Source organism: Dipodomys spectabilis, unplaced genomic scaffold, assembly GCF_019054845.1.
Source record: "Dipodomys spectabilis isolate Male_0828 unplaced genomic scaffold, ASM1905484v1 ptg000002l, whole genome shotgun sequence".
Lineage (NCBI taxonomy): Eukaryota > Metazoa > Chordata > Mammalia > Rodentia > Heteromyidae > Dipodomys > Dipodomys spectabilis.
In genome coordinates, this window is record NW_024870679.1 from 59,475,243 (window position 1) to 59,499,322 (window position 24,080).

The 24,080-nt window shown below is 38.9% G+C and overlaps 1 protein-coding gene across 1 annotated transcript in view; it reads left to right on the top strand.

The window, feature by feature from the left end:
• The window catches only part of CUNH1orf87 (chromosome unknown C1orf87 homolog), a 68,828-nt gene that overhangs the window by 44,153 nt on the left and 595 nt on the right, over positions 1-24,080 (top strand). Inside the window, exons 8-10 of the mRNA XM_042674660.1 lie at positions 5,825-5,886; positions 13,806-13,885; positions 17,553-17,760. Coding sequence (XP_042530594.1) covers positions 5,825-5,886; positions 13,806-13,885; positions 17,553-17,760 — 350 coding nt within the window. The remainder of the gene's footprint in view (positions 1-5,824; positions 5,887-13,805; positions 13,886-17,552; positions 17,761-24,080) is intronic.

Genomic DNA, 24,080 nt, shown 5'->3' on the forward strand with positions numbered 1-24,080 from the left:
AAATGATGCTGGCAAAATTGGTTAATCACTTGTAGAAAACTAAAGCTAGATCCTTATATATCACCCTGCACCAGAATCAACTCCAAATGGATCAAAGACCTCAGAGTCAAAGCACACACTCTCCAAACATTACAAGATGGAATAGGAGAAACCCTAGGTCTCCTTTGTACAGGCCAAAATTTTCTTAATAGAGACCCAGAAACACAAAAAATCAAAGAAAGGTTGGACAAATGAAATTGCATGAAATTGCAGAGCTTCTGCATGGCAAAGGACATAGCTAGCAAGATTAATAGAAAGTCCACGGATTGGGAGAATTTCTTCACTAGCCATACAACAGACAAGGGTCTCATATCTAAAATATACCTGGAACTCAAAAAACTAAATCCCCCAACAACAAATCTTCAAAGAAACAACTGCCCAATAAATAAGTGGGCTAAAGACTTAAAGAGAAACTTCTCTGAAGAGGAAAGAAGGATGGCCAATAGACACATGAATAAATGCTCAACCTCCCTAGCCATAAAAGGAATGCAAATCAAAACAACATTGAGATACCACCTCACCCCAGTTAGAATGGCTATAATCAAGAACTCTAATAACAACAGAAGTTACAGGGGATGTGGACAGAAGGGAACCTTACTGCATTGTTGGTGGGAGTGTAAACTTGTTCAACCACTTTGGAAAGTAGTATGGAGGTTCCTCAAAAGACTCCCCATAGAGCTCCCCTATGACCCAGCAATCCCACTTTTGGGAATTTACCCAAATGATCTCAAACAAGACAATACTAAAGCTACCAGCACAACTATGTTTATTGCAGGATTATTTTCATAGCTAAGATATGGAACCAACCCAGATGCCTCTCAGTAGATGAATGGATCAAGAAAATGTGGTATATATACACAATGGAATTCTATGCCTCCATCAGAAAGAATGACATTGCCCCATTTGTTAGGAAATGGAAAGACTTGGAAAAAATTATATCAAGTGAAGTAAGGCAGGCCCAAAGAAACATAGGTCCCATGGTTTCCCTTATTTGCAATAACTAGTGTATGTCTGAGACAAACATAAACTGTCAGACAAACTGATATTAGGTGAAATGAACCCCAAGATGAGTATTCAAATGTTTTTCTTTCTTGTGATTGTTTCTAACATATTTACAAGATGATTTCTTTGTTGCTTTGTATGTACCTCCCCTAGGGTTTAATCCCTGCTTTCACTCTATTTGATGTTGATATAATTTGTGGAGGGGAAGGGACAAAACAAACTGTTTAAATAGGGCTACAGGTAGACCCATTACAACAATGAGATGTACAAAACATTATTTCAAAAAATGAACTTTACAACTTTGGTGGGGTGGTGGTGGTGGGGAGGGGTGGTAAGGAGTTGTTGGAGTCGGGGGTGATGAGGGGAAAAGATGGTATGGGGAAACAAAGGAGGAGGCATCAATGCTTGATAAGAAATGTACTCACTATCTTGCTCATGTAATTGTAACCCCTCTGTATGGTATTTTCACAATAAAGGATAAAAAGAAAAAGAAAAGCAAGCATCAAAGGTGACATGCTACCTGGTTCATAGTAGAGACTGATGCTGATTAAAAATTCAAGTCCAGATCTAATATTTCAGGAATCAGGAATATGATAGCCAGAGACAATAGAGGAGGAAGGCAACAAGGAAATCTTAATTTTCTACTATTTTGTGTACAAATTACAGAAACTCAGATATCTTCATTCACCTGTCTTTGACCTTTGGATATTATTCACCTATTCTTGACCTTTGAAGATTTAAGGACATCAACATCATGAGAACTAAAGAATTGCATTTAAAAGAGATAAACTTGCTTCATCCTTAAACAGTCATAGGCTAAAGCTTATTCTTTTGAATTAAATTCACTCAGTTAAGGACTTTGTATGCAAACCTATATCCTTAAGAGATTAAAGATGCAATTTAGACACAAGTTTCAGAAGCTGAATGCGCAAATCATTATTTTAGTACATATTGTCCATTAATCTGCCGTTCAATTGGGAGCCCATTTGGAATGTGGCTGATTGCTAATTAGCAGGATTCTAGTGTTGAGCTGCTTCCTGATTAAATGTCCTTTAGAATCAATAAAACATCAGGAGGGATTATGGTGATGTGGGATTAGCCCCATCTAACTAAATAAAATGAGTTGCATTTCCTTCTTATTGCAAGAGCTGACTAGAGAAGAAAATATTGTGAGCCTTCTCACAGCATTGTTGTTTTTTTTAATAAAATTTTTTTTTAAAAAACTAAAAGTTTGAATTTTTCTTTCCTTACTTTTTTGCCATTTGCCTACCAATTAGCAGAAACATTAGTGTATGACTGCCAAGGTAAGGAGATTTTGAGAAAGACTTGATTACTTTTTCAAATCTCTCCTCTGAATCCACCCTTATGTAAAATGAATTCAGGTTGTGTTGGATAGAAATGATTATCCCTGTTCTTGGCCAGGAACATGAAGTCAGAATGCACATTTAATGTTTTTTGTGTGTGACTTTGTAATAAATGGTAATTAAGGAGAGCAGAGAGAGACAGAGAGAACAGGAGGCAAACTAATACTCTAAAATTGTATTGGCAAAATTAAATGGTTTAAAACACATGCATCCAAGCCAAATTGTGTTGGGGGAGGGAAAAATTAATGAAGCCACCATGCAAGCTTGGTAAATAGAGTGGAGCAATTGAGACAGCCCCAAGTAGGACTTACCACACACATCTGGCCCATTATTGAGGGTGCAATCAAGTTGAAAAGAACTGGTTTTGCTAAGCCTAGGAACAACTAGAGGACTTTTAGAGATAAAGGAAACATGAGGTGTCTGATTCAGCAATTACCTTTTTAAAGGAATAGGAAAAGTATTAGAAAATAGCTATTAGAGTTTTTCAATGTTGGTTGGGTCTGAGATATCCAACCTGGCTTTTCCATTTAATAATAGTAATAATAATAATACAAAGGTATTGTTGCCATTACGTATTGTCAACATTTGTATAGGGCTTACTATATGCCAAACAGTGTTCCAAGTGCCTTACTAAATATTAACTTTTAATCCTTCTATCTGCCCCATGAAGTAGGCAAAATTATGTGTTTTAAAGGAAGATAGTGATATACAGAGCCTAAGAACGATATGTAACCTACAAATGAATTCATCAGTAAGGCTAAGCATAGAGTTTTGAGCTTGAGAATTAGCTCTTAGTCTGTATATTATAGTGATGTTATAAGTTCTAAAGCACCAGTAGCTCCCAGAATTGTAACTAGGCACAGAGACTTTGTTTAAACTGCCTAATGCAGAGCTAGCTTCACCTGGGCTTAGTATTGACTAGAATTTGGATTTGAGGAGCTGGGCATCTCCCTCCCTTTGCTGACTTGACCTCTTGATCTTAAATTTTAACCAAAGGTCTGAAGTATTTAGTCATGGCAACCTGTCTTGGTCAATTTGTCCTTCTTCAGCCAAGCACCATAGACTGGGGGAGCTTATAATCAACAGACATATTTTTCTCAGTCTAGAGACTGATAAGGGTCCTTACAGACAGCCTTTCCCCACTGTGAACTCCTGTGGCAGAAGAGGTAGGAGTCTCTCTCAGGTTTTATGTAAGGAAACTAATCCCATTTGTAAGAGATCTGCCTCTATGAGCTATTCATTTCCCAGAGGCCCCACCTCCAAATACATTGTGAGAATGTCAACATATGAATTTTAGAAAGATGTAAATATGTATGCCATTACACAATCCCAGCAGAGTGATCCAGCTCCTGAAGGCACTGTGCTGCTTGGCTGCCTCTTCCATCTTGCTGGTTTTGTACATTTAGGATGGAGTTGAGAACCTCAGTACTCTGAAGGGACGGCTGTGAAGTCACCCTTTTAAGTCATGGAGCACACTGATCTAGCAACCTGGATAGAGCTGGCTCTTCAGCACTAGTCTCCATTACTTGGCATGGCAGGATTTCCACATGGTGAGAAATCAGGGAGAATTGTTGGGAGAAGGAGCAAGATGTGCTAAGACAAAAAGGCAAGCACAAGCTGAGCAGATCTAATTACCCACACTCTCCCTTAGCCTAGAACACACAATTCAGAAAGTAGAGAAAGGTAATAGGCTTGGGAGGTGATCTAACATTCCTTTTGAGACAGGCCAGTATGTGATTTATAGGGGAGCATGCCACCATGCACACACAACATTTTTGTGTGTGCTAATAATAGTGGAACTTGAACTCAGAGACTGATACTCTTGGTCAGCTTTTGTGCTCAAGGCTTCTGCTCTACCACTTGAGCTACAGTTCCACTCTTGCCTTTTTTGGTGGTTAATTGGATATCAAAGTCTCACAGACTTCCTTTCCTGGGCTGGCTTTGAACCATGATCCTAAGATCTCAGCCTCCTGAGTAGCTAGGATTATAAGCCTGAGCACCAGAGTCTAGCCTCAATCTACTCTCTAGTTTTGGTTTGCTTCTGATGGGGAAGACAGAAATCAAAGTTCTTGTCACTTGCAGTTTGTTTGCTAACAACAGAAGCTGTCTTTTCTAATCTACACAAAAGCAAATATTTTAAAGGCTATGAAATAACTAAGACTATTGGGGGAAAATTAAAACTTCAGGAAGGAGCAGAACCAAAAATTAATGGCATCTCTTGAGACAGAAACAGAAAAGAAGGAGAAAAGAAGGAATAGGAAAAATGACAGATGGAGATTGGATCAAGTGGGTCACACAATTGGCTAGAGCAAAGTATGGGACTTCAACTATAGTACTAGCACACAAGATATCCCAAAACACAGTGGAAAACATGTAAGCAGAAGATAAATGCTAGTTAAAAAAATATAAATGATTTTTACCATCAGCTTTGCTGAAGTACTTCAGTGGCTACCTGATTGTCACTTGCAGGCATTATTATTATTATTAATATAGTTTTTCTTGGACAATTCTTCATACATTATCTATTTGCACTTTATCTGTCCCCTTCTCTGCTCTGCTCTGTGCTGCAATTCTTCCCATACTTGTGAGAGCTGAATAAAGCATTTCTAAAATCTCTGTGACACCAAGATGCAATTGCAGGAGAGAGGTGAAAAGGGAATCAGAGGGGTGATGGCACAGAGTTTATGTATGTACTTATTTCCCTTCAGCAGTAATAACTCCAGAAACTGGCTAGCACTCGTTTTTCCAGTGGCCAGAATTTACCTGACATTGAATAGTTACAAACCTCATGTTTAGTGTGATAGGGAACCAGCCAGGTTTCCCTGCAGTTCCCTGATCTCTGAACCACAACCACTGAGGGCAGACCCCAAACTGACAGCAGATCTCAATCTCCAGGCTACAAGCCTTGCAAAGATGTGTGTGTGTGTGTGTGTGTGTGTGTGTGTGTGTGTGTGTGTGTGTGTGTGTGTGTGTGTGTGTGTGCATGTACATGTGTTGCTGTGGATAGAACATAAGGCCTTGCACTTGCTAGGCAAAACAGTCTCCCAGAGCTATATCCTAGTTCTAGTCTTTTCTATTTGTTTTTTAAGACAATATCTTACCATGTAGCTGAGGCTTTCTTCAAATATATTATCCTCCTGCCTCAGCCTCCCAAGTGCTCGGATTACAAATGTGAACAGCTACACTGATTCTTGCAGTCATATTTTTCTTATTTTCCTTGCAATAATTTTCAGAGTACCTAATTTTCTAAGGTAGGTACCTAAAGTAGTTTCTGCTTCCTGAATTAAACCTTGAATGACACAGGTATCAAAAAGCTCTTTCAGTACCTCTCCTAAGCAGGTTTAACATAAAGTTTCTCTGTGTCTTCTTTCAGGATAATGATATTTATTACTAAGATTGTATCTCTTTTCCTTACACAGATGGCAGAAGTTTGTTGAATTGCTGAGACAAGCTTCTTCAGATTTGCCTGATTTGCCTGCAGGTGAGGTCCAGTATTCCTCTTGAGAGACCTTCTATTTCCCAGCAGCTTTCTTTACTTGGCTGCTTAGCATGAGTGGCTTGCTTGTTGAGTTTCCTCTCATTCTTTCCCAAAGTGTAAGTGGCTCACCAGTGAAAGAAAATTGGAGTGACCATTGCTTCATGAAGATATTTCTAGGCTAGTTGGATCGTAAAAGACATAACTTGCCAAGTTTTATTTTATCTTGAGGCATTCCCCAGTGGTAGCCCTTTAAGATAAAGTCAGCATACGTAACTGAATAACTTGGTATTGTCAGAATTTCAGTTGCTCTGGTTTTATTTCTATCTTAGTTTATCCTCCTGATAATCACCAAAAGCATCTCCAACATATGCATATATGTGTATATATGAATGTATATGTTGATTGCGTCCTTTATATATCATATATATATATATATATATATTACTTTTAATTTATGTGGACTTGGTGACTACATTACATTGAAAATATTTTACAGTTCTAGATTACAGCTTCATAAAGATAATTCTTAGGATGAGAGTTACTCATATAAGCTCTGCATAATTATACAGATCCATAATTAATAACATTATTATCATAAAATATATCCTGTTATTTTCTGTTGGCTTATTTTTATGACCAGATTATCTTTCATGAAACCATTGGCAGGATAATTGTTATAGACCATGTCAATATTACATGGATATTTGCCATATTTTATTTAAGAAAGACAAGTATGTTTCTCTTTTATCCCCTAGTCCTAGATTGTGTAGATAGGTACAATAAAGAATCTTTTATAAGCAACATCAGTGAAATTAATTTCTTCTTTAATTTTTAATAATCAACTACATCAGAGCAAATCTTCCACTATCCTAACTTTTTGAATCTCACATTTACTATGACTAATGGTTGATCAAGCCCAGATAACAATTGATTAGGCCAACTCTAGTGGATACAGACTGAAATCAATTCCAGAATGTTCATGACTTTTCAGATACTATCTCAATGTAAAGATGCAAAGCATCCTAAATAAAGGGATCCCCACTTATATATCAGGGTATTTTTTTGTTTGTAAAGGTGGAAACAATTAAAAGACCCTTCAAGAATCATTTAATTAAATCACTGTTCAACCAACTTATAAAACAATGCACTTGCAAAATAACATAATTGAGCTGCAACAGGAAATTTTCCAAGACATATTATTAAGTGAAATTATAAAGTAAATTGGGCAAAATATTTAGCAATTAGCAAGTTTTAAATATGACAGGTGAAAAAATATGCATTGATTTTAATCTGCTGTTGTAGTTTTTCTATTTACTACATCCATCAACTACTTTGAATCAAAATACAAGGTACTGAGGGAGTGTGTGTGTGTGTGTGTGTGTGTGTGTGTGTGTGTGTGTGTGTGTGTGTGTGTGTGTGTTTTGGAGAGTAGATACATCCGTCTATATCTGTGTAGAAAAGTAGGGACCTAACTGGGTATTTCAAGTAGTAAATTCACTACAAAGATTACTTATATATGAGTATCATAATGTTGAAAAATTAAGGGAATATTGAATGTGTTCATCTCCTAGGGTGGCTGTAACATAAACATGATGTTGGTAGCTTAAATGAAAAGTTTCCTCTCTCACAAAGAAGATAGTTCTCACTTGAAATCAAAGTGTCATTATTTTTGCCCCATGGAATACTCTTCTTCCCTCTTCCATATTTTAGTAGCCCCAGGTCTCTCTTGGCTTGTCACTGTATAAATCTAGGGTTTGCCTGTGCCATCTCGTGGCCTTCTTTTGTGTTTCCTTTGTCTATTGTACCTCCATCTATTCTAGCTCTTCTTTTTCTCTTATAAAAAGTATCAGTCATTGGATTTAAAGTCCACACTAACATAGAATGACTTCATCTTAACTTGATTACATCTGTACATACTATTTCCAAATAAGGGCCAGTTCACAGGTACCAGTAATTGGGTCTTGAATACAACTTGGGAAAGGGCACACAATTCAATCCATTGCTATTGGAAATATCCAGACCTTAGTAAATATGTTGGATGCAGTACATCTTTAAGGTTGAGGATATCACACTACACAGAGGCATGCTGGGTGTTAGTGCCACTATACAGGTGGTCTAAGATCTCCAAGAAACTGCCAAGTAAATGAAGAAATTACTTTAGAAAGGCACCACACAGCTGAGTTTGCAAGGTGTATCATACAGATCTCCATTGGTCAATGCTGTGACCAATGAGGGTGTCTGTTATCCTCTGACGATTCATACATGGCTCTTGTTAAGAATGCAGAAACAATTGTAACAGCAATCTTTCCCCAGTGCTGGACAGATATTTGCTGTCTTTACATCACTTTTCCTCTGTCTGTGTGTGTGTGCGCTCATACACACACACACACACACACACACATGCACGCACGCGCACACACACACACATCTATTCTCTGTTTTCAGATTTCTCATTCTCAACAAAGGTATCAGTCAGAATGGATTAAAAAAAAACTATCCTGGCAGCTTATTTTAGCCATCATTGCTTTAAAGGCTCTATGTCCAAGCCACAATCCAAGGTACTGAATATTAGAACTTCAACATATAAATGTTAAAGAAAAACAATTTAGCATATAGGATATGATAGGGCATAAAAAGAATCTGTAAAATGTAAGTCAAAGTGTCACTTTTGTAGCTAAATAACCATTTTATCCTAAATCATTTATTTTACTTTAATTTGATTTATTTTTTCAATTTTAAAATGGAGGAAAAGCAAAGTGAATGAAGGAGGGAGGGAGGGAGAGAAAAAGGAAGGAAGGAAGAAAGGAAGGAAGGAAGGAAGGAAGAAAGGAAGGAAGGAAGGAAGGAAGGAAGGAAGGAAGGAAGGAAGGAAGAGAAACAAGTCTTATTGATCTTTTGGGATGACAAGTCTGACAAGGAAAACAAGCAATATATTGTTAAGTTTTAGCCAGTGTATCACTGTCCAGGGTAACAAGCTGGAGTGCTGGTGGTGTTGTATGATAATCTACTATTCATTGAGGAAGTTAATGTTTTGATCTCTTCCTATTTCTGTATCACTGCTTAGATGATCTTAAACATATTTAATTGTATATTCTTTATCCCCACAGGAAATGTTCAAAAATGGGTGTGTAGAATTTTGAGTTTTTCATTCCTATGGTCTCTTTTGTTTAAAATATGCTATGATTATTTGATTAAAGTCACTCAGTTTATATGTACTTCTTTTGTTTGAAACTTTATCTTATTTGCAATCATAAAAATCCTGCAGACAGCTGGGCACCGGTGGCTCACGCCTGTAATCCTAGCTACTCAGGAGGCTGAGATCTGAGGATCACGGTTCAAAGCCAGCCTGGGCAGGAAAGTCTGCGAGACTCTTATCTCCAATAAAAACCACTAGAAAACCAGAAGTGGCACTGTGGCTCAAGTGGTAGAGCATTCGCCTTGAGCTAAAGAGCGCAGGTACAGTGCTCAGGCCCAGAGTTCAAGCCCCATGACGAACCAAAAAAAAAAAAATCCTGTAGACTTGTTCTTTAATGACTATATATTGTTTTCACATAAATACTTCATATCTGTGATTGGCACTAATGATAAGAGTAGATTCATTTGGGTCTGATCAAATCTCCTGGAAGACCAAAACTAGAACATCAGACAAAATTCAAGAGTATCTTTTGAAGGTCCTTATTTAAAATTCAACTTAAATTATTAAGCAGTAGAGGGGGGAAAAGCTCTCTGTATGTGACAACATCATACAAAATTTCTACAGTATGTATGAGAAGTCTAGCTTTACTAAAAAATTACCAGAATTGATGTAAACAGTGTCAGGATTTTGAAACAAATTAATAATAAAAGTAATATTAATAGGTTTGAGAAATAAATTACAAACTGGAGAATTTTCAACAAAAGGTATAAATTTATAAAAGATATCAAATGGAACATACAAACTAGAAAGTACAAAAGTTAAATTTAAAAAGCCCAAAATATAGATTTAACAGAGGATTGGACATAACTGATAAGAGGTTTAGTGGACTGGAATATAGTTCGGTGTGAAATATTTATGTTAATACATAGATGAGAAATAAGGATACATTAGCTCCAAAAATGTACACACGAGACATATAGGAAATGGTGACAACATCAACATACATGCTATTGCCAGAGGGCAAGGGGAAATAAATAGAACTGAAACAATTTGAAGCAATTAAGAGGAATGCCCCAAAATGTTGAAACACTTCAAGTCACAGGTCCAAAAAGTGCTATGAAATCCCATGAAGGCCACATCAAAAATAGGCCCTCCAAACATGATGTTAGTCTAGCATCTAAACTAATATGGCTACTGATTTCATTCTTCTCAATCTGAAGAATATTAGTGAGGGCAAGGAAGAGGAGGAGCAAAGGGCTGAGCTGCACAGTATGGCTACTGATGCTTGGAAATTTGGAAGTGAAGGAAGAGTGGTCTCAAAGGATTTCTTTTCCTAAACATACATTTCTTGAAGACATATCATTATAGAAAACAAAGGGAAATGGGAAATGGTTGGCCTCCATTTAATTTTTAAAAATTCAGGCTAATTACCATACAGCTACTTACAGTGAAGGGATGGAAAAGCCAACTCAGTTGGCATTAGACAATAGAGAAATTTTTGGATCATTTAGATGAAAAGTCTGGCACAACAAATACCACCAGCCTGGCTTGATCTGGCCATCCAAATGTCACCATGAAGGATGTACATTCTTTCTGGCTCTCTGTTCTGCTTTACCAAGTTTTGGCATCAACTATAGGCTTTCCATAGCACAAACATGGTAACTGCAGGAACTCCTTCTTCAACAACCAAAGAGATAGGTTAGTTTTGGTTGTCACAGCCCCACAAGATTCTTGATACGTCGCACTGAGGAAGGAAATTCACTGGATAAGTAGCAAGTCACTCCTCTCTAACTAGGAGGCTCAACTTGAGTTTGACATGAGGATTGGGATTGAATAAAAGGCTAAAATAATCAGACCCAGCAGGGAGCTGAACTTAGAAATCAAACCCTCTCAAACCATAGGGCACTGGGATAGGGAAGGCGTGGTCCTCACAGAGGAAAACATTCTATCACCGGAGAGGACAGCAATAAGGGAAATTACCAAAGAGGGAATGCTCACGGGGGAAATCAAACAAGGAACTTCGTCTTCAGTCCATGGTATTTCCTTTCACTTCAGCTACCTTCTCCTCTCAGTTATTGCTGGAGTATACTAAACACTACTTCCTGCACTAAGGCCTCGGTCTTAGCTGTAACTTTTTTTTCTTAAGTGCTCTGTTCCCAAGTATTTTCACGGCTCTCTTGTTCCTCTGATGCTGCTCAGCATTCTTCTAACCATCACTGCTGTGGAGGTCTTGAGTGCATTTCTGTCAGCAGCTGGAGTCATTCCAACCTCCACAATTGGCTCTAGCTGGGTCTATAATACTTAATGATATGAATTTCTTTGTTGGCCCTTGCCACTAGAATACCCAGTTCACAAGAAAACTCTGATTTATTGATGGTTGTGGCACAGCCTAGCAACTACTAAGCAATTAAGAAATGTGTCCTGGGCTGGGTGCTGGTGGCTCATAACTATCACCCTAGCTACTTAGGATATTGAGATCTGAGGATCACAGTTCAAAGCCAGCCCAACAGGAAAAGTCCATAAGACTCATCTCCAATTAAGCTCCAGAAAACCAAAAGTGGCACTATGCATCTAAGTAGTAGAGCATTAGTCTTGAGTGAAAAAGCTCAGAGACAGTGCCTAGGTCCTGAGTTCAAGTCCCATGACTGACCAAAAAAAAAAAAGAAAAGAAAAGTTTGCTCTGAAATATAAACCTAAACTTACTCCTGTTGTCTCAAGACAACTGATAACTGAAAGTTTCACTGCTTGAACTTCTTCATCGTCAAATGGGCATAATTTTTATATCACAGGGTCAGTTTTTCTTTAGAATATATGGAAAATGTCTGCTGTTTTTATTTAACTGAGATTAATTTTCCTCCCACAAAAGCTCCATTGAGAGGAGCTGAAGTGCCAGAAAACCTTTATTTCAGGCAATGGTCCTCTACTCTGGCTGCACTTTAAAATCACTGAGGGATTTCCTTGAAAAGTACTGAGCTGAGTTCTCCTCGCCTGAGATTTTCTTTTTCCTTAATTGGAATGGTATGAAGCTGAGCAGTAGTCATTTTTAAAGCTCCCTGAGTGGCTCTCAAATGAAGCCACCTCCAGAGACCACTGATTTCAGGTCATTAGAAGGAGCAGACAGGAGGGCTGGCTATGTAACTATCGGAGTCCACTGGAAGCCCTGTAAAACCTGGCCCTTTCCACACCTGGAAACCTCTAGAAACCCACTTGGCTTATTTCCTCCTATACATGTCTTCAACTGGCAGACCAGACAGATGGTTATTATTTATCCTTCCTGCTGTGTTCAAAAAAACAAACAAAAAAAAAGAAGCTCTGCCTCAAGTCTCCCAAACAGTGTTTACACATGCAAACCGTTACCTTTTTATATGCTATTAACTATTAGGAAGAAAGAGAAGCTTAAAAGAAATCAAAGTAGACTAGTATGTATTTTCTTCTAATGGAACTTTGAAAATGATCGATAGTAGAAAGGAACTTGGGATAGGGACAAAGTCTGGGTTCTAGAACCTGTTCTTAAAAGGGTAGTGCTTTGAAAATAAAAACTTAAAAAGGATAGTGTCGAGAAAAAGATAGTTTGGCATCTGGTAATATTAGTTCTTCTTTGGGTTAACTAGATTTGCTTATGGTCATATAACACCATCACAGATGTGTTTGTATCTCTTCCCTAGAGTAAATAGTTCATATAATACTTATGCCGGTGTAATTTCACTGATGGAAAGAAATGATCTGAAATTTTATAGCTGGTAAAGTGAAAACTCATGGCTTAATGTTCTGACTGGTCTGACACCAGAGTTCAGTACTCCTGCCCCTATTTCACATACAACTCGTAGATTCATTCTAAGTGCCCCCCCTACCATTGGAAATCTTTCCCCCCTACAATAAATAGAAAAGCTATTTCTACCTATCTTGAGTGAAATAATGAGCAGAGGCCAGGGCTACTAGGTAATGATGGGGTTATCTTGACAAATTTTCAACCTGCCAAGTCAGATCTGCCTGGGAGGTACTTATTGCCCTAACTGGTTGTTATCATGACCCTCATTAAACATCTAATTAGGGTTACCCTGGATGGCACCTGAGTCAGACAGGGGAGGGCACAGGACCATTCATTTATTTCACAAGTATGCCCTCCATACACACTCTAATGCTGGATGGTGGAGAACACTATAGCAGTACATAATGACTCATAATTACAATGCTAAAAGCCTGCCTTAAGAAAAAAAAAGGTTTTATGTCTGAGATGGGAATTTATTGATGAAAATACCCTTAACCAGATAACAGTATTATTGCATATTCATTGAACACTTCCCATACCCCAGGGTCTTGCTTTAGACTTTCTAGTCCATTTAATCCTGAGAAGAACCTGAAGGCATCATTAACCCCACTTCACAGAAGACACTGAGGCACAAATAGGTTGAGTAATGTACCTAGTGCCATGTCTCTAATAAAGGAAGTAGCTAACATTCAAACCCAACTGTTCAAGGACTGCAGTAGGTTTTTGTGGGGTTGTATGCCTGAATTCAAGGAAATCTGTTTTATTACTGAAGGCAACAGGCTACAGCTAGTAGCATCTGGACAGAACGCTAGCGGGGAGTGGGAGATACTGGTTGCACCTCTGTCATACAGCACCTCTTCAACAGAAAGTAGCAGAGGGGGAATGCACAGGCTGTGTCTGATTCTCAGTTATCCACCATCACCTTGGCCTCTGGCCCGATGATTGCTATTTTCTATATACATGTGTTAAACAAAGAGACTGAACTAAACCCTTCCATGTCTTTTCTTTCTTGTTTAGGGAAGATTGCAAAGGATTCCCCTACCACTCCAGGGAAGGCTTGGGTCCACGAGATAGAGGAATGCAAAACTGAACATGTGGTAGGTACCTGGGTATAAAGAGTTAGAGGAAGGTCCCGCAGGTCCTTGACCTGATCTCCTCTGTTTTTTGGTGGGGCTCTCCCCTGGGAGCTTTTTCTTTCTAAGTACTCTCTTTAAGACTCTCCCTAGACAGAGAAGAATTCCTAGAAGTGTGGATTAACTCTTATGCTAGATGGCATGCAGAACCCTCTTACTATCACATGGTGTTGGGATGGCCACATGCCATAGGAAATTGCCCTTGTAGGATGTGTACACGTGTCCTTCCCAAGCTGGTGACAGATCTATCATCTGACCTTAAAATAAAGAGAGGCTATGAGACCTATTTAACATCTTAACTCTGACTTCCAGAAAAAGGGGGTGACTTTTCCCCAGACAACACATTTTAAAATGTAACAGTCTCTCTAATTTAAAAGAAGAAGAAGAAAGAAGAAGGAGGAGGAGGAGGAGGAGGAGGAGGAGGAGGAGGAGGAGGAGGAGGAGGAGGAGGAGGAGGAGGAGGAGACGAAGAAGAAGAAGAAGAAGAAGAAGAAGAAGAAGAAGAAGAAGAAGAAGAAGAAGAAGAAGAAGAAGAAGAAGAAGAAGAAGAAGAAGAAGAAGAAGAAGAAGAAGAAGAAGAAGAAGAAAGAAGGAAGAAGAAGAAGAAGGAAGAAGATGAGGAGGAAGAGGAGGAGGAGGAGGAGGAAGAAGAGGAAGAAGAGGAGGAAATATTTGGCAAGCAGTTTTCAAATCCATTTTAATATTCTCAACACTGAGCCAGGAAACATTGTAGAATTGAAAAACAGCCCCAGTTTTTCTATTGTTGTTGTGTTTTTAAATGCCCAGATTAGAACATAATTCATCTTAAAATGACAGGAGGCCTCTCAAGCACTTCACACATTGAAATATTTTAGAAAACAGTATCCATTTTGGCAAGCCTCTTGTTATGCAAGAAACAACAGCACATGCTTTTCTCCTTGCATGCTAAGCCTGTTGTGAATAAGATTATCAAAAAAAATATTTTGCTCTTTTATTTTGCCTCTTCTTTGAGGATTTTATTGCATCTCAGCAATAACTAATTCTCCTCACATTCTTGTCCCACTTTTTAAAAGGGAAGACCAAAGCAGAGGATTGAGAAAAGCAATGTTCCTATTGTTCCAGAGAAAACCATTCATTCCTTCATTCACTGAAAGCCTACTGTGTGCAAGCCACTGCTACACCTTGAGAGCAGATTCATCAGTAGCACTCACATGCCTACAGTCTCCAAATATCTATTGGAAGAAGACCCCAACAAATGCAGCGATGAGGACCCTAATGGGCAAAGACACTGCAATGTAATTGCCTCTCTCCTAGCTGAGGTGTTCAGGGAAGACTTTATAGAAATGTGAGATACTTCTTGGAGAAGGGCTAGATGACAAGGAGTGCTTTTATAACAGATGGAACAGCATTATAAGAAGATAAAGCCATTTAAAAATCAGGGTTTTTTCTTTATCTGGTCGTTTATGGCTAAAGGAAAAGGTGTATACGTAGGACTCAAAGAAGTTAAGATAGAGAAATAAGCAAGAAGAACATAAATGTTCATTTGCGCCAAGCAAGAGATTCTCACAGCTCCTGATAGGGTAAGAGTAAGATACATGGAGCCATGTTCATTACTTAAGTACTTGCTTGAGCCTTAGTCACATCCTTACAAATCTCAGGCAGCATTGGACTATCTGAAGAAATATAACATGGCTTAGAATCAGCTTCTGAGACTCAAAGTCATCTTAGATCTGACTAAAAATCATCTTTCAAAATGTTCACATATGTGTGTTCATCTGGGCAGCTTTTCTGAAGTTCTCATCGGATTTCTACAGTGACCCAAATCTCCAGAAATGCATAAGATCAATACTCTTCTAAATGAAAACATTTTTTGGCTTTTCCATAAATTGATTTGTCTTAAAGCAATTTACCAGTTGCTTATTGTCCTCATAGGTACAGTTATGTATAATCTTCTATTTCAGAAAAAAAAAGACTTCACCTTTCCCTTCAACTGCTCTATTCATGTTTGTGACCCAACTCAGAACTTTGGCTTCTTGTTGTAATTCTTCTTTCTCCTTCTCTTTCTCCTCTTTTTCTTCCTCCTCTTCCTCCTCCTTCTCCACTTCCTCCTCTTTTTTTCCTCTTTTTTCTCTCTGTCTTTGATAGTACAGGCATTATACACATTAAGAAAGTCAATCTACTACTTAAACCATTCCTCCAACAATAATTGCTGTAGTTATTTTTTCCAATAGGACCCTGCATCTTTGCTCAGGCCAGCCTCAGACTGTGATCCTCCAACCTGTACCTCCTACCTATGCTTCCTATATAGTGGGACCACAGAAGTGTACCACCACTGCCTAGCTTATTAGTTAAGATGAGAGTCTTACTAATGTTCTGCCATGGCTGGTCTTGAATGGCAAACCTCCTGATGAGCCACTGTGCCCCAGCACCCCAATTTCATCAGAATATAGCATCTTTTTATATGTGAGAAATTTGAGACCATTGTACAGAATTGCAAAGACTGAAACATTTCCAAGCATAAGGGAGTGCAGGTGAGGAATCGTTTTCTAAGGGACATTTAGATTGCAATGGGCAAGCCTAGCAGCCTAATCTCCTCCAAGGATCAAGAAGCATATGACATTAAATACAGACAGAAATCAGCAATGAACTAACACCAGGACCTTGTGCACTGTCAGGACATTCCATTCCATCTTCTGTTGACTCTCACTCTTCACTTCTCATTTCTAGTGTTCAGGTAGACAACCCATCAGAGTTTCAGCATCTTACAAAGAATGATCTCTATTGGTCTCCCTTTCTGTGTCTCTTTCATAAAAATAACTGAAATTCTTGGACGGTGTATTTATTTGCTCATGTTGCATTAAATGCCCAGTTTTAAACTATGCAAGTAGAACATGGCCGTTCTGCTGTCAGGTGGACAGAGTGGAGGAACAATGATGTTCCTGGGGTGAAAACAAACAGACAAAGGCAGAGCAGACAACAGACCCCCACTCTCTCTACATGGTACTCCTGGGATAACTTCTCTATTTTATTTTCATTTTGCACTAGGCATGGATTAGGATACCTATGTAAAGTAACCATCATCTCTATGCCCTGCATGTAGTCTTGAATCTGCCCTTATATCTGTGCAATCTTAGTACATCACAGTAACTTTTTGGGCCTCTGTATGTCCTTTGTTTAAATGAATATTCCAGCACACTATCCATCCTTTAACATAGGCCCACAAGCTTAAGAGGGTGTCAGTATTGTTTCCAACTCTAGTTCTGATCTTAGAGAAGTTATCCCCCTGAGAGGATGCAAAGGTTGCAGGAAAGCCTACTCCCTGTAGTTCTTGCTATTATCCTTTGAAGAAAACATCAGGAAAAGCCTTAGCCATTTTCAGTTCCTTTGCTTGTGGCGAGTCAGAAATGAAAAACTGAAGCAAAGTAATGATGTCACCTTTCTCTTAAAAATAAAATCTTAACCAAGTCTGCATCCAGCAAAAACTTGGCAGATATGGTCCCATGGTACTGAGCATTTAAAATGCATCTTTACTCTCCAAAGCCAGACCTTACAATAAATCTTCCTAGTTGTGTGGCCTCATCTTTGGCCAAGAGTCTGGAGAAACTCTAGATGGTGAATTGTTGCCAGTGAAATACTTGTTCTATTTTGGTAGAAAACTCCAGAAGAGAAAGAGCAGCCAGAAAGCCCTCTTGCTGAGACTTCAGCCCCACAAGATCCTCTGAGCTCTTTGAAGATCAGGCCGGCCTCCCAGCCGCCCATGAGCCCAACCATGAAGAACAAGCCTGAAGAATGTGAGATGTGGATAGACAGGTTCAGAAAGCTGGAAAACGCCCTCTACCTGTGTGATCCCAGAAACACAGGTGACATATACATTTCAAAAGCTGGCATGCCTATCTATTTGTGTTTCAATCAAAATGGGGACACCATACTTTTATTCCTTTCCTACAGGTAATATGATTTATATATAAACCATGTGCTTGGCACTGTGCTTAGCACCATCAAGAAATAGAGAGATGAATCAGACAAGCATCCCCCCTGATAGTCACTTCCTGTCTCTGACCCTTCCTTCATTCTATTTACTGCCCAAATCGAATCCAGAATCCAATCTTATAATTGTCCAAATTAAAATATCTCCTGGCCCCCTATTCGTCCTAGAATGACTGTAAGGTCCTTAGCCAGGCAAAATTCTGCCCACCTGATGCATTTCTCCTCATACTGTTGTTGTTCTCCGGATGGCTCCACCACGTCAGAATGAGTCACTTCCCATTCCTCACACATACTTTGCTTTGCCTTATGTCTGCGCCTTTCCTAAACCTAACCCTTCTATCTGAGCTTCCTACCCCACCCCCAACTTGTCTACCTGTTAATTAATACCTAAATATCTTTTGTGTTTGAACAAAGCACTCCTCTGGGAGTCATCAGACAGCCTTCAGGATCAGACTGGCCCCTCAGGATTCTTGAACATCCACTAACATATTTGATACATTGCATTTTAAAATCAGAAGTCTTACTACCATTTCACCAGCAGACTATATCACTCTTTTTATGCCCAGTACCTACTGTTCAACAAATATTTGGAGCTGGGTAAGGAACAGGCAAATGAATGGTCATGTTTAAACAAATCCAACACTAGAAGATGGTAAGTGCCATTAGAATATGCTTTGTGAAGATTCAAAGGAAGGAGAATCCTTTCTTGGGGTCAAAGAAGGTTCTGTAAATGCTAACTTGAGTATTAAACAGTAAGTGCAGTTAGGCACAAAGGAGTGATATAGAGAAACTTTTTTGGCAAAGGTGCAAGACTGGCCAAGCAAAATGCTATGCAGGAAGCCCCTTTAGGGAGCTCTACTCTGGCAGAATAGGGACCATTCAAAGAATACTAAACGATCAAGACAGTAATATAAAAGGGGCCACAGGGTGAAATGATTCGATGCCAGAGCAGAAAATTGCAAACATGACTTAATTCAGAGTTTCTAAACCCAGGCATGGTTTGATGAAGTTGTCATTCAGAAAGAAACATAGGATGAAAAAGAAAATAAGAGAGGAAAGGGAAAAGGAGGCTGTTGAAGTGCCCATGAGAAAGAAAGTGTCTAGAACTAGTTCAAAATCTAGGAGTAAAGAAGAGGGAATGAATGCAAAAGTATATAGATGGGGACTGGGAAGGTGGCTCAGTGGTAGAGCGCTTGCCTTGCATGCATGAGGCCCTGGGTTCGATTCCTCAGCACCACATAAGCAGAAAAATCAGGAAGTGGCACTGTGGCTTAAGTGGTAGAGCACTAGCCTTGAACTGAAGAGCTGAGAGACAGCGCCCAGGCCCAGAGTTCAGGCCCCACAACCGACAAAAAAAAAAAAAAAGTACATGGATGGAAACTGTTTTGCAGTGTGCCACAGAAGGAGGTGAGGTAAACCTTAGTACTCTCTAAAAGAAACCTTATGGCAATAGCAATGCCTTCATTTACTTTGTATGTGTTTATTTTTTAATCTTAATTTGCCTTTTCTTTTGGTTTGATCTTTTCATTACATTATTTCCAAAGCAATTTAATTCTAGACCACTCAAAATGTAACTGCCATATTATATGCAGGATTTTTAATAATTTTTCTGAAGAAAGAGAAAATAACCCCCAAACTGAATGTAAAAGATTCATTTTCATAATCCCATCACTATATTAGAGGACAGACCAAGAGAAAGGATATGACATGGTCTCCAATTGAAACTTCTTATCATATGCAAGATACAGAGATTGAAAGAACAGTTAAAAATGGAAAGAAAATAATGGCATAGAATAAATTATTATAGATGAACACAAGTGAGTGTCTCTGAAAGAAAGACAACAGACAGATAGACATGGCAGAAAAGTTTGTGTGTAGTTACCCAATGGGGTGACTCTATATAACTATGTATTTCAAGAAAGCAAGAAGAAAGAATTTTGTTTCCCTACAAAGAAAAGATAAATATTCAAGGAGAAAAATACGTCTCTGCTATTTATATTGGTATCTATCAAGTATACATATCAAGGGTATGCCTTGTAAATATGTATAATTTTATTTCAATTGAAAAATTTTAAGACGAAAAGAAATAAGAGGAAGCTCTCCATGAAGCAGGGGTACTGGAGAGGGCTCTGGGGAAGATGGAGACTGGTACTTCAAGATGAAGTGTGGAAGACTTCGGAGTTGGATAGGACATCTGAGACAATGTTCTGCAAAGGTTAGAGGTTGAGCAGAAGCATAATGGGGTACAGGGTGAATCTGACAGTCTTCGAAGTGTACATTAGATCATGATTCATAGGAGGGTCAAATTCACCCTACTTACGAATCATGAGAGCTTAGATGGAGGGTTCTCCTCTACCTGGAATCCACCAAAAGATGTTCCAGCTGAGCTAGAGTATTTAGAGAAGATTCTGAAAGAAAGAAGATGTAAAAGGTATGAAGAGCTGAGTTTAGGTGTGCCTATCAGCGTTAGGAGTGGAGAGGTGAAGTTACAAGTAATACACGATCAAATAAAAACCAGTCTCCGTAGACAGAAAAATTGTTGCCTGAGGAAAAAGATGTCAAGTGGGATTGATAGATGATGGATCATAAAATCAGAAACTCCCCAAAGAGTGGGACCTTTCTCATAGGAACAGAATAGTTCTGAGGGAAAATGAAGTTCTGTTGACTTTGGAGACAGATTCCGGCAGATTTGAAATGCCTTTCTCATGGCCTCTTCACTGTTTATGCCTATTTTTTCTCTGTTTCTATGAAATCCATTAGCTCCTCAACAGCCAAGGAATGTGTCAGCCAGATTTGGGAACGTCTACAACTGTCTTTAATGAGGAAAGAGGATTAACTGAGGTCATTGGGTTGGTTTATTAGCCACAGCATTTCACAGACCATGAAGGCCTCCTTCTAGACGCGGAGCAGATGACACTTCCTTTACTCACAGATGAATCACTGTGCTTTATTATGTGCAAGAAAATATGTGGGCCAGGGTGTTCTCCATCCAAAAAGATGAAGGCAGACTATCCATCATCAAATCACTGTTTCTGGGAACCTACCGCACTTACCCTCTAATGGGTTTGTCAAGAAAATAGCCTTGAGGAGAAGAAATAAAGAATGACTATGAATAACTGGTCATGTTTGCTAAAGAAAGAAGCATGGTTGGGATAAATGTCTGAGCAAATAGTGCACTTGGAAGTGGCCCAATGAACCAAAGGCTAGATACAAAGTATTTTCAAGTTCAAGGTGGCAGGAGGCCTGGAAGGATATTCTCTACATGGTCCTGGACTTTCCATGCACTTCGTCACCAAGTTCTCACATCAACACTTGATGGAGGTATTAGGACCCTTGTTTACAGAGGATAGCAAGTAGGAAGTGCGGCCATAATTCAATCCTTGCTGTATTTGATGACTCACTAGAGCCAGTTCTAGAGACATACAAGAACATGCGGTTTTGTTTTTTGTTTTTTTTTTTTAATAGAAGATTTGGGGACAAGTCCCAGACTCCACTAGTTGTTGAGTCCTGAAAGCTAGTCATTTAAATTCTCTGAGTTTCATCTATAAATTAGGACTGGGATTAATAAAACATGCCTCCTGGAGTTGAGAAAGGATCAGATGAGATAAAATATTTGGCAGCTCTCTGTAAACTGTAACCATGAAGTGGATTTGAAAGTGGTTCTTATTAACTCTTGTGTTTTGGTTCTGGCTGCAAAAGGACAGACTTTTTAACACCGAGACAGATTGTTAGGGATATTTTAGGTTTCCACTTTGGACCATCCCCCATTGGCAGAGTAATTCGGACAGATCTAAATTTCACTGAACGTTTCACACTAAGAACCTCTACCAATGGCAAAGATGACAGGAAAAAGTAATAATACCACTGGAATTTCTAGATGAAAATTTTGACATTACTTGGTATTTCTAATTAGAATATGAACTAAATGTCATGTAGCATAATAATTATTTCATTTCAATGTATACATATATATTTAAAAAGTATTCTTAATTTAATTATTATAATTGTCTTGTTGTAATTCTTGGCATTAATGAGTACTTACAAGTGCTGGCCACTGTACTAAGCGCTAATTATGTTACTGATTTTTCACAAAATTTCATTCTTTCTTTATAACATTTAAAGTGAGGTTCAAAAAAAACTTTTTAAAAAAATCCCAAAACTTAGGGCTGGGAAGGTGGCTCAGTGTTAGAGCGCTTGCCTTGCATGCATGAGGCCCTGGATTCAATTCCTCAGCACCACATAAGCAAAAAGAAAAAAGCCAGAAGTGGCGCTGTGGCTCAAGTGGTAGAGTGCTAGCCTTGAGCTGAAGAGCTGAGGGACAGCGCCCAGGCCCAGAGTTCAGGCACCATGACTGGACCCACAAAAAAAAAAAAAATCCCAAAACTTGTAGTCAGAAACTTACATCATTGCCATTGACTTACAATTCCAGAAGAAGGATCTAGGGAAATGTTTAAAGGGAGAAAAACCTAAGAGCAAACACTCAATGAAGAGACTTTCTAAGCTGTGTATAGTCTAAGGTAAAGAATGAAGTTGATTCAGGGAAAATGGACAAGTATCTTGGACAAGTCAACCAATAAATAAATGGGAACAGAATAAAACAGAAGTTCACCCGAACATATAGCTTACTGTTAAGTCTAGAAGAACTCCCAGAGGAGAACAGGTGCTAGAAGAGAATCGGCCTCACGCTCTCTTCACAGGAAAGCACACCTCTCCATGGTGTGTCAAGCCAGATTGACAAGTTATCTACCACTGCCCAGCTCTGGAGGACTAATAAAGGTCTTCTCTAAAATGAAGAATTGCCTCTAGGTTTTTGGAGAAATAACTTTAAAATAGCATTCTCTATAGGTAACAGAGAGTAAAAAGAGCACAGGGGATTATTTTTCATTTCCAGAAAGGATATTTGAAAGCTCTTTATTGACAATTGTAACAGATGTCTTCACAATTCAAGAAACATATGAGGAAACAATATGAAACATATTTGAATCCCTGTCTTTCCCCCTCGTTCCCAAGGCAACGCTGTATGAGGAAACTCAATCAAATAATGTGGAGATGCTAGATCTGAGTTCCTCCCTTTGTGAAATGGATTGTTGGGAGGATTAAATGAGTTAATACTGCCAAAATGCTTGGTAAAGTATAGTAAATCTTATCCAATAATGTGTTGTCATTATTATTATTTTGTAGTTGTCTTCTAATTGATATTAGGCATAACTCAGTTTCCCAATGGGTCAGCAAGTTCCAGAGATAGCAGATCAGTTCTATAAATTCTTTTTTTTTTTTTTTTGTCAGTCATGAGGCTTAAACTCTGGGTCTGGGTGCTGTCCCTTAGCTCTTCAGCTCAAGGCTAGCACTCTACCACTTGAGCCACAGCGCCACTTCCAGTTTTCTGAGTGGTTTATTGGAAATAAGAGTCTCATCCTGCCCAGGTGGCTTTGAACTGAGATCCTCAGATCTCAGCCTCCTGAGTAGCTAGGATTATAGGTGTGAGCCACCAGCGCCCAGCTTTATAAATTCTTTATACTCCCCAAGTCATGTATCTAAGCTCACAATTCAGGCATATGAATGAGTTAGTGATCTTTGATGATACTTAGATGTACATTTAAAACTTCTCTCAACAACTGCCATGCCTTCCTAACCTTCCTATGGAATGGAAATTGGCATTGGCTGGCATTGCCCTGTGTAGTGTGTGAGTATCAGACTGTATCCTGAGCTGGTATGTAGCCCTAGCTCTATGTCACAGGTTCAAACTTTGATCCTTGAGAAGCGAAGCAATTTCCCTAGGAGCTCCCAGCTAGAAAACAGCACAGGGAATGCCTGTCCAGAAATGCACTTCAAAGGCATTGTTTCAACCCTGAATGTGTAGGAACATGTTTGTATACTTTGATAAGATTTAAAAAAAAAAAAACTAGAGATGTGGAGATACTTTTTTTACCATGCACCCCAAAATTTTCAAGACTTGGCTTTAAAAGTTGTGTGGCTCATATGGAGTTGTATGCAAGTGTACACAAGCCTATTAACTAAATTCTGGTGTATGCAGGGGAAAATTCAAAGGGTGTAACCCCTTAGAAAAACGAATTCACAGTCCAACAAAATGAATACCCAGGAAGCTGGTACTTGAGAATGGGGGGAAAGGGAATGAAAAGGAAAGGATTAGCCAAATGAGGGGAAGTGGGGAAGAATGTCACCATCAGGTTCA